Raw genomic sequence first — 12,202 nt, 5'->3', positions numbered from 1 at the left:
GTAGGAGGGAAGTGAAGGCAGGCTCCATCAACACCGCACGTTGCATGGTTGTCAAGGCAGTGTGGCTTCTTCTCTCTGGGGTGCAGTTTAACTTACTCTAGACCTTGATTTACCTATCAGAACAAACGATCTGCTATCCTCCCCTTGTAGGTACCGACACACCCTGAGGTTGTACATAATCTGCAATGACCAACTAACCTGCCATCTTTGGACTGTGAGAGGAAATCAGAGGACCTGGAGGAAACACACGTGGTCCCGGGGAAAACGGCCAAACTCCTTACAGACAGCGGCAGTAATTCGTACAATTATCCATACAGGTTTACTCATTTACAGACAGTTATGTTGAACACATACATAGGCTTTCATAAAGATATCAAGAGTGATTTTAATAGAGTCATACAGAACACAATCAGGCCCTTTGCCCATCAGGTTCAAGTTGACCATGAGCAGGCCATCTATACTCATCCCATTTACTTGGTCCACAAACTTCCTGTGCCTGAGAGATTCAAGCCCTTGTCTAGATACCTAATAAACCTTTTGGGGGTCTTTGTCTCCACCGCCCCCTTGGGAAGTGTATTCCAGATTCTAACCACCCCCCAAGGAAAACCTCTAAAAGATTAGTTTTGACACATGCACATCGAAGCATAGAGTGAAATGCATCATCTTGCTTCATCAACCTACACACGCTGAGAAAATGCCACGACGCTTCTGGCTCCAACAGAGCATGCCCACAACTTATTAACTCTAACCCCTAGATCTTTGGAATGTGGGAGGAAACTGGAGCACCCAGAGAAAACTTATGCAGTCATGGGAGGATCATACGACATCTTTACAGACAGCAGCGGAATTGAACCTAGGTCGCTGGCGCTGTTATGGCTTTGCACTACCGCCCACCCATATACTACTGTGCTGCCCATACATTACAATGTCTCCCTATACGTGAAACGGGAGAGAGAGCCTGTGGTATGTTGAATACCGGGTGAACGAGTAGTCTTTGGGGTACTGCAACTATGTGTCTTTATTGATGCTTTGCCGTGCGCTTGAGTGCTCGGGTGGGGGCGGGGGTGCCGATGCTTTTTTGCTGGTGGGGGAGGGGGGCAGATCATTGCTTTGCTGCTGCTTATGTGTGGGTGGGGGGACTTGGGGGGGGCTTTGGGGTTCTACCATTTAACTGTCATTCATTCTTCGGGGCGATCCTCTGATGTTTGTGAAGAGAAAGAATTTCAAGATGTATATTGTATACATTCCTCTGACATTAAATGTACCTTTTCACTTGAACCTTTGACCTATGGTTTGATATACTTCTACCTTGGAGCTTAATCACTACAGCCCTTATAAGAGAGAGAGAGAATGAATACCGTTTGAAAGATTTCATAATTATAGTTAGAATACAGTCATGAAAAGGAAGTTAAGGGCTCAGCGGTTCACTGAGGTGAGAGTCAGAGGGATGCAGGTGGGTCTCGCGGACCAACTGAGCTGAAAAGAGATTAGAAGGAATTATGGGTATCGAATTAGGCTGGGAGAACTTTAGAAAGTTGGTTTGACAAGCTTGGGGGAACGAAAGAGGTGGGAAAGACAGTTCATTGGATAGCCCCCGTTTTACAAATGTGCAGACCTGGGGGATAAATGTAAGAAAGAGGATCAGCAGGAGGCCATTCAGTTCCATATATCACGGCAATGCACCCCACCGTAAGGTCAGCAGAAACACCAACAGGATGTAATGCACAACAGGCAAACACCATTGACATTCAAACTCACAACCAGGTTTATGAGCTGCTGTCCCTTTCATACCAGATCATTCATGATCAGAGTACTTGATGTCATGGGGAATGTGGCCCACTTACAATTTCCATTCCTTCTCTCTCATAGTTACATTGAGTGACTACTGTTTTACATTCTTGCTTTCTCAGTCAAAGTTTATGGGGATGCACACACTACCCCATCAAATAAAATATTTTTACAGTTTCAAAGGTTTAACAGTGTCACTAAATATTTTTCAATTTTCTGTTTCATTTTAGTTAGAGATAGAAACATAGAAAAACATACAGCACAATACAGGCCCTTCGGCCCACAAAGCTGTGCCAAACATGTCCCTACCTTAGAACTACCTAGGCTTTACCCATAGCCCTCTATTTTTCTAAGCTCCATGTAGCCATCCAGGAGTCCCTTAAAAGACCCTATCGTTTCCACCTCCCCCACCGCTGCTGGTAGCCCATTCCACGCACTCACCATTCTCTGTGTAAAAATCTTATCCCTGACATTTCCTCTGTACCTCCTTCCAAGCACCTTAAAACTATGCCCTCTCATGCTAGCTATTTCAGCCCTGGGGAAAAGCCTCTGACTATCCACACGATCAATGCCTCTCATTATCTTTTACACATCTATCAAGTCACCTCTCATCCTCCGTTGCGAATGGTATGCTGGCATTTATAGCGAAAGGATTCGAGTACAGGAGCAGGGAGGTACTACTGCAGTTGTACAAGGCCTTGGTGAGACCACACCTGGAGTATTGTGTGCAGTTTTGGTCCCCTAATCTGAGGAAAGACATCTTTGCCATAGAGGGAGTACAAAGAAGGTTCACCAGATTGATTCCTGGGATGGCAGGACTTTCATATGAAGAAAGACTGGATGAATTGGGCTTGTACTCGATGGAATTTAGAAGATTGAGGGGGGATCTGATTGAAACGTATAAGATCCTAAAGGGATTGGACAGGCTAGATGCAGGAAGATTGTTCCCGATGTTGGGGAAGTCCAGAACGAGGGGTCACAGTTTGAGGATAGAGGGGAAGCCTTTTAGGACCGAGATTAGGAAAAACTTCTTCACACAGAGAGCGGTGAATCTGTGGAATTCTCTGCCACAGGAAACAGTTGAGGCCAGTTCATTGGCTATGTTTAAGAGGGAGTTAGATATGGCCCTTGTGGCTACAGGGGTCAGGGGGTATGAAGGGAAGGCTGGGGTGGGGTTCTGAGTTGGATGATCAACCATGATCATAATAAATGGCGGTGCAGGCTCGAAGGGCCGAATGGCCTACTCCTGCACCTATTTTCTATGTTTCTATGTTGTTCCAAGGAGAAAAGGCCGAGTTCACTGAACCTATTCTCATATGGCATGCTTCCCAATCCAGGCAACATCTTTGTAAATCTCCTCTGCACTCTTTCTATGGTTTCCATGTCCTTCCTATAGTGAGGTGACCAGAATTGAGCACGGTACTCCAAGTGGGGTCTGACCAGGGTCCTATATAGCTGCAACATTACCTCTCAGCTCAAGCTCAATCCCACAATTGATGAAGGCCAATGCACTGTATGCCTTCTTAACCACAGAGTCAACCTGCGTAGCAGCTTTGAGTGTCCTATGGACTCGGACTCCTAGATCCCTCTGATCCTCCACACTTACCATTCTTACCATTAATACTATATTCTGCCATCATATTTGACCTACCAAAATGAACCACCTCACACTGATCTGGGTTGAACTCCATCTGCCACTTCTCAGCCCAGTTTTGCATCCTATCAATGTCCTGTTGTAACCTCTGACAGCCCTCCACACTATCCACAACACCCCCAACCTTTGTGTCATCAGCAAATTTACTAACCCTCCATTGGTCACTGATCTCCATGCAGAATATGACCCGTCTCAAGTCAAGTCAAGTCAAGTTTATTGTCATTTCGACCATAAGCTGCTGGTACAGTACACAGTAAAAATGAAACACTGTTCCTCCAGGACCCTGGTGCTACATGAAACAACACAAAACTACACTAGACTATGTGAGACATCACAAGGCTACACCAGACTACGTAAAACAACATAAAAAAACTGCACTAGACCACAGACCTGCACAAGACTACATAAAGTGCACAAAACAGTGCAGGGCAGTACAATAATTAATAAACAAGACAATAGGCACAGTAGAGGACAAATTACAATATAATAATAAATGCTGTAGATGTCAGTCTACAACCACTCTTTGCCTTCTGTGGGCAAGCCAGTTCTGGATCCACAAAGCGATGGCCCCTTGGATCCCATGCCTCCTTACTTTCTCAATAAGCCTTGCATGGGGTACCTTATCAAATACCTTGCTAAAATCTATATACACTACATCAAATGCCTAGAAATCGCATTAATCCAAGAATCATTTCAGCAACTCCTCAATCTTCTACTAGTTTGCCCTCTGCTCAGCTTTCTTTCACCCACTGTAATTAAATTTTGATTATAACACCATGACTCCATGCAAAGCATTGGCTTAATTCCATAGACAATACAATGGTGGTCGGGAATAGGACATCAAGTTACTGGTGGTGATTGAGGTAATTGTTGTTCCTTTCCATTTCTTTAGCATTTTGTCTGGTTTTTTTACCAGGCCAAATTGCTAGCTTGTTGCTCAGCCCAGTATGATCGGGAAGTATGCAGGGAGCTGGCTGGATTCGAACTCGGGACCACTTGCCTCAAAGTCTGGTGAGGATGCCACTACACCACCGGCTGGCGAGTGAAGTAATGTAATATCCGTGTATTTAAGATTTGGCGAATATAAACACGGGAACAATAATGTGAAATTAGAAAGATTAAAAAGCAGTCACTCAGTGAACAACACACAATCTGCTAGAGGAGCTCAGTGGTATAAGGGTGGCACGGTACGGTACTGGTTAGCACAACGCTTTACTGTACTAGCAACCCGGGTTCAATTCCCGCCACTGTCTGTAAGGAATTTGTATACTCACCCCGTGACCGCGTGGGTTTCCTCCCACAGTCCAAAGATGTACCAGTTGGTATGCTAATTGAACATTGCAAATTGTCCTGTGATTAAGCTAGGTTCAAACCGGGGGATTGCTGGACGGCGTGGCTGGAAGGGATAGTAGGGCCTGTTCCATACTGTATCTCAATAAATAAATGAGAGGAAAGGAACTGCTGAGGTTTCGGGTCAAAACCCTGCATCAGAATCCAGTGAAATTGTGACATCAGTTCCCTACAGTAGTTACACAGTAAAATTGACAGAGGCATGTCGGCTGGCTGGGACGTATGGCACTAAGCCAGCTAGTTAAAATAATACTCTGCAGATAGGTACTGTCATCATGCCTAACTTTGTCTGTTGGAGATTATGTTCAGTTAGCAAACAGTTCATTTTTAATGTTGCTATGAATATTAGAGTCAGATTGAATGAATGAAGTACAGTGGATTCCAGTTAATTGGGACATATCGGGACGAGTACATTTTGGCCCAATTAGCTAAAGTTTCATGGAAATAGTTAAAAAGATATAAAAAAGACAAACTACTGTTTAACAAGTTATGTATTTTTATAATTTAACAAATCGTCAATAGTACTACAGTACTATAAAACTGTGTATTAGTTCCCTGAAGTTATTGATGGAGAAATTCATCCAGTGTTCACTGCCGTGCTCTTTTGATTGGCAGTAAATGAACAAAATCAGCACAGAAACCTGGTGCAGATAGATGTAAATAAAGGACTGCCCTCATACAATTTTTGAGAATTGCATCCTCCAAATCTTAAATTTCGTTGTCGCATTCAGGATGATTTCAATACTTCCAATGTTCTCGTAGTTCCAAACTTGTTGAAGTAGTGAAATAGTTCTGTTTTCATTCCCAGCCATTCCTATCATCTCTAAGCTTTAATGCTTGAAACCACAGTGAGCAAAATGGTTTTGAATTGTCTTGTCAACTATCAGTGACAAAAATCACTTTTTTTTTTAACACAAACCAGATGCTATTTAAAAACTGTTCACTCTAAGCACAGTGTAGTGACTAACGGTCTTGCAAGTCCACTCGTCTGATGCTGGTTAGAAACTATTCAGCAACAGTCTCCTGCCCCAATTAAGCAGCATAGTGGCCCAAATAAATACAGAGAAATCACAACTATTTTCTCGATTAGTTTTTGTTCTTTAAGAGTTATTCTAAACAAGTGACTAACCCGATTAACTGATGGCCCAATTAACTGGAATCTACTATACTGTTCTTCAGTGAATGACACTGCGAAGACCTGCACCTTACCTCGTAGATGTGATAGAGGTTCGAACCCTCATCCGGCCAATAATGGTGACACTGTTTGACTCCATTTTCTGTCAAGGGCGTCAGCATGACAATAACCACACAGCCGTTCTCCCAAACCATCTGAAGGAAAGCACAAGAGACTGTGGTCACAAACGTGAAGAGGTAATTACTAGTATTGTGGGTCACACTCAGAAATCACAAACCCCCAAGATGAAGGCATTTTTAAAAAGATCTGATTCATGTTTTGTTTGCCAAGCTGCAGAGGAAACTGGATTTGCAGCTTTTAGTACATTTTATTATTTTCTTCAAGAGTTAATAATTGCATTGGAAATACTGAGTAGAGCTACTGGGACTTGATGTTTCAATCCCTATGGTAAGTTGGCACTCTCGATGTTGGCAGTGGGTTTGGAGTGGTGACAAGGAGGGAGGGTAGGTACGTCATCGGGGTCATCAGGTGGGCACCCTCCTTCTTTGACGTTTCGTTGATAAGCCCATGGCGTCTCCAGAGGGCTCAACGGTGCTACCTGGTGTCTCAGATACAACCCCTTCAGTTCCATACGCTCCTGTCTTCATCTTGCAGCCCAGTTGTTGTCTTTCCTTTTAATCCAAATCCAATTGCTGCTTTCTTCTGCTGCATTTGACAACCATGATAGAATTGTTATAAAAATTACATTTTATCTTAGGAACACAAATTTCTCTTTTCACTAGTGCTAAATGCAAAAGGCTCATTCCCAGCCACTATACAACAACGTCACTTAACTTTCTAGTATGTCTCACTTCCCATAAGATTGGTACAGGGATTGGAGAAGCTATAATCAAAATGAGAAGAAATACATTTTTTACGGCAGTAATTAAAAATACAGTGGTCACACCAAACAAGGGAGCATTTGTTACTTTCTCTGTAGTCCAAAGGGGTGCTAACACAGGCCATTTGTACCTTACAGAGATTCTGAAGGAGGAAGTTAGGAAACCTCATTAAAGTGCTTGGTGATTTTGGGAATATTGGTTGATGAGAGCATTCAGAAATCTTTCTAAAGCTCAAAGACTGAAATTTGACCTAAATGTATCCAAGCTGTGCTTGAGAGAGAAAAAAAAATACAAACTGCCAGAAGAACTCAGGGGGTCAGTCAGCATCTGGGAGGGAAATGGGCAGTTGATGTTTCGGGTCAAGACTCTTCATCTAGAATCAATGAAGTCCAGATTAAGATCAAAATTATATTTACTCTATTTGTCACATGCACATTGAAACATTGAACCATAGAATGAAACGCGTCGTTTGCGTCAAACCAGATCAGTGAGGATTGGGCTGGGACGGCCCACTGTGCCAACATAGCATGGCCTCAACTTACCAACCCTAACCCTAACGCAATGTCTTTGGAATGTGGGAGAAAACATGAGCTCCCGGAGGAAACCTACACGGTTGCAGGGAGAATGTACAAACTCCTAACAGACAGGGGTGAGAATTGAACCTTGGCTGGTGATCACTGGCACTGTAAAATAATTGCACTAACCAGAAGGGTCTCAACCCCAACGGTCAACTGTCCATTTTCCTCTCTCTGACCCACTGAATTCCTCCAGCCGTTAGTTCGTACATACGTACAACGTACAAACTTTGTACATCAGATAGCCAGCCTCTTGTGTCTTTAGTAAACTGCTCTGTTACTATCATTACTCTGTTCCTCTCCAACAAGGACGGCTGAACTGGGCTCGGTTTTATTTTGGGGGAAGGTGTTGAATTTACGGCTTCATGCATTTCTAGAGGAGCGTGGAGGTTTGAGGCAAGAAGGAATTTGGTTTGGCTGTAAGTGAGGTCAGTAGAACGTAAGTTTGTTAGAAAATAGGTGTAGCAGTAGGCCACTTGGCCTCTCAAACATCACTATCCATTCAACATCATTATGACCGACTTACACAGGTCTCATCTCCTGCGCAGCTCTAAATTTCCCGATCTTATAAAAAAAAATCTACTTCCTCTTTAAAGAGCCCCAATGATCCTGGCTTCACATTCTCCCAGGCAGGGAACTGCAGAGAATTACTGCCCTCCGCAAGAAGGGACTTCGAAACAGCTCAGTTTTAAATGTTAAAACCTCGGGTCAAATATTACATTTTTTAATAACTAGTTTTAATGCTCTCATGATTTCTGATTTCTAGGGTGTTATTTTGTAGCATTCTGCGGTGATCAAGGAAGCTTATCTGCTGTCCCAAATTTTAAAAAAAGACTCGAGTCAAGACTGGTAAACTTCTAGATATTGTAGCTTCTACCAATTAATTTGCAAACAAATGTCACTGTTGTCTCTGATCTGTATTTCTAACGCTCTATTAGATCACTATATATAGGCATCCGTTAGTCTCTTGAGATAATGGATTTGTACTTGGAAGGTTTCCAGGGTGCAGGCCTGGGCAAGGTTGTATGGAAGACCGGCAGTTGCCCATGCTGCAAGTCTCCCCTCTCCACGCCATCGATGTTGTCCAAGGGAAGGGCACGAGGGCCGATACAGCTTGGCTCCGGTGTCGTCGCAGAGCAATGTGTGGTTAACTGCCTCGCTCAAGGACACAACACGCTGCCTCAACTGAGGCTCGAACTAGTGACCTTCAGATCACTAGACCGACGTCTTAACCACTTGGACGCGCCAACACATTTACTAAAGAAAATCAGGCCTTTTAAAATGTTGATTTGAAATGAAGTACAGAAAGTGGTGGATATAACTCGGTCGAATACAGGTAAAGCCCTTCCCACCATTGAGTGCTGGATGGGGCACTGTCACAAAAAAGCAACATCCGTCATCAAAGATCTCTGCCATTCAAGTCATACTCTCTCTACTACCATCGGGCAGGAGGTATAGAAGCCTTAGTCCCACACTACCAGCTTCCGGAACAGTTATTGCCTTTCAAACATTAGGTTCCTTAACTGGTGTGGATAATTTCATTCACCACTCCTCTGAATTGATTCTACGACCTATAGACTCACTTTCAAAAGCTCTTCACAACTCATTTTCTCAGTATTATTTCTATTTGCACAAATTCTCTTCTTTTGCTCATTGCTGATTGTCAGTCTTCACTTACGTACAGTTTTTCATAAAATTCTATTTGATTCCTTTTATCCTGCAAATGTCTGCAAGAAAATTAATTTCAAGGTAGTATAGAGTGACATACATATGCTGTATGTACTTTGATAATAAATTCTATTTGATTTATTTTTTTTCCCCTGTAAATGTCTGCAGGAAAATGAATCTCAAGGTAGAGTATGCTAACATATATGTGCTTTGATCATAAATTTACTCTGAACTTTGACCTTTGATGATACCAGTGTCAACTGCTGATTAAAGCTGCGGCTTGCTCCTGCAGTTTTTGAACCAGGTGTCTGTTCCTCTAATTCTTATTATTCTGCTCTTGAAAGGTCAGCAAAGCTCTTACCTGCCAGAAATCTGCCACCGTGGCAGGAAGTGGTCCTTGGGCAGCAATGTATGCAGGGTTCCTGGGGTCATGGTCCATCTAGATGGGAAAGATAAGAGATATGCTTGGTAACAGTGCAATTCATCATCGGCGAGTGATTCATTACCGTACAGTGCTGCCATCCACAGCAGTCCTCACAGGCAGACAAATCATTTCTTGCAGGGTCTGGGATTCAAATGGGGCAGCACAGAAGTTGGAAACTACTAAAAATAGTGACAGACCTTTATTTATATGGTATCTTTTATGGCCTCAGTACATCCCAACGATAGTCAAAATGAGTACTTTTGAAATGTAAGCATTTCAGTAATGGGCCAAATTTCATGTAAAAAGCCTACCACCATGATTCTGTCTCAAAAATGCGATGTCTGCCATCAAAGCTCCCCACCATCCTTGTAATGTCATCTTCTAGAAGGTACAGTTGGGCAGAAGGTACAGAAGCCTGGATTCCCATAACATCAGGTTCATGAAACAGCTTCTCCTCTACAAACAATTGGTTCTTGAATCAAGTAGACCAACCCTAATAATTACCTCAGTTTAGCAAGTCCATTAACACTTAACCACTTTGTACCACAGCTGTTTTTTGTTCTTTGTCGATTTTTTTTGGTATTCATGTTTGATATTTTTGTTATATCGCATTCTTTCTTGCAATAATTTTGTGTATGTACCTGCGATGCTGCTGTAAGTAAGGTTTTCATTGCACCTGTACATACATGCACTTTGTGCATATGACAGTAATCTCAACTTTGACCCTGAACATCTGGTGATGTCTGGTGACTGGCAGCACACCAAGTATAACTCCTCAAGATATCAATTCTATACACAGGGTACAAGGCAGTTGAAACCTCCATTTGGTGCCTTATCCAACAGATAGCACAGGCTATCACCCCTTCCGTTCAGCACTGGAATGTCACCTGAGATGCTGTGCTCCCGTCTAAGGAGAACAGTTTTCTGTCTCAGGGGCAAGAGAACAATTCACCGAGGCACAGCGAATGTCGACAAGCTCAGTGGGCCTGTCAGCTCTGGGTTATTCATAAATGTGTTCAATCAAATTTTCAAGCTGCGAGATAAATCCTTTCTTCTTATTCTTTGCGAGAGAAAAATAATCAATAAGGATGGAGTCCAGTAATCAGAAATGAAATAGAGATGCAGATCAAAAAATTAAATCAGATACAGATTTAAGAAGCAGAGCATTTGGGAATAAACTGGTCTAATGTATTCCTCAGGGACGGAAGATTCAAAGAAAAAAAATACCACTACTGGAGGGCTGAATCAGGATTCTTTTCAGCATAACTGATAGGATTATTTATCAATCAGTGGACCATGATATAACTGGAGGCACATTATCACGAGCTGGTCTTTCAGGGTTGAAGTCTGGATGCGATGATACAGCCCACACCTAAGGAAGGCTAAGCAAACCCAAGTTGTGGCTGGAGATACTACTCCAGTTTTAAAAATATGTAAACGTAAATCATATACTGCCCTGGGGCATGTTGAAATCCTCCTCCCTAGACGTTATAAGTAGCTTCCCCACTTGTGTATTGTGCATTATATTCCCAATTTATTTCTGTTCAATGAAACTGCCCCAGACAAGGGAACAAAATTGTTCTCATCCGAACACGTTTTTGTGTGGGAAGTGCGGGCCAGCTTCAGACTCCACACCACCATGCAGAGATTAACCCACAAACTGAGTGCCCAGAGTTAGCCTGAAGACATATTTATGTCTGTGTCGAGTTGAAGAATGGCTGTAGTCATTAAGAGGTTGAACATGTGCTCTGGACACCTGAGATTAATTTCAGCTCAGCTTCAAAGCAGTTAATACGTGGCTAACGCGAGGAAATCTGCAGGTGCTGGAAATTCAAGCAACACACACAAAAAATGCTGGTGAACGCAGCAGGCCAGGCAGCATCTATAGGAAGAGGTACAGTCGACATTTCAGGCCGAAACCCTTTGTTCTGTCCTGACGAAGGGTCTCGGCCCAAAACGTCGACTGTACCTCTTCCTATAGATGCTGCCTGGCCTAATACATGGCTAGATTACTTTAGCCAGAGTGGTGAATCAGTGTAGTTCATTGCCACAGGTGGCAGTGGAGGCCTCATTCGGTATATTTAAGGCAAAGGCTGGTAGATTCTTGATTAGTCAGGGCATGAGGGGATACGGGGAGAAGGCAGGAGATTGGGTCTGGGAGGGAGAGAGGATTGGCCATGGGGAGGTGGCAGAGTGGACTAGTTCTGCTCCTATTATTTTATGATCTTATGTTCTTAAACTGAACAGATATCTGATACCCTTTGACTTTCAGGTGCCTGAGAAGACCATGCCCATAGACAGCTCAAACTGAGGGACTGAGGAGGAATCTTAGTGCAAAATGACGTTCAATGTTTTAACAACTTTTAATTAAGGACAGCAGCATGCAAAGGCAACACAAGATTATGCAAAGTTCATAAACATTGACATCTGCAACCAACAATAAATCAAATGGTTACCTTAAAATCTGAGCATTGAAACACTGGTGTCATTTACTTTATTCCACTGATATGATTGGGCTGTTTTACAATACTCTGCATTAAAGTATGTGATTCGATTAAACAGAAAATAGATATCAGTGAAGGGCATTCACGTGGGAAAACTGTACATAAACATTTCTCTACAACAGTTAATTTTGAGTACAATGATATCAGTATAAACCATAAATAAAGTACTTCATGCTGCAATAAAAACAGAGAATTCTGGACACAACAGCAGGTTAGGTAGAAA

General features: G+C 42.8%; 1 protein-coding gene across 2 annotated transcripts in view; it reads right to left on the bottom strand.

The window, feature by feature from the left end:
• ptprn2 (protein tyrosine phosphatase receptor type N2) overlaps positions 1-12,202 on the bottom strand; it is a 1,069,199-nt gene that overhangs the window by 37,551 nt on the left and 1,019,446 nt on the right. For both annotated transcript variants that reach the window (XM_063044415.1, XM_063044416.1), the window contains 2 exons: positions 9,413-9,490; positions 6,002-6,121 (listed from right to left, as the gene is read on the bottom strand). In XM_063044415.1, the coding sequence (XP_062900485.1) occupies positions 6,002-6,121; positions 9,413-9,490 (198 nt within the window). The remainder of the gene's footprint in view (positions 1-6,001; positions 6,122-9,412; positions 9,491-12,202) is intronic.

The sequence above is a fragment of the Mobula hypostoma genome, chromosome 3, assembly GCF_963921235.1.
Source record: "Mobula hypostoma chromosome 3, sMobHyp1.1, whole genome shotgun sequence".
NCBI lineage: Eukaryota > Metazoa > Chordata > Chondrichthyes > Myliobatiformes > Myliobatidae > Mobula > Mobula hypostoma.
Note: the sequence above shows the minus strand (reverse complement) of the source record. Positions and strands in the feature narration are given on the sequence as shown.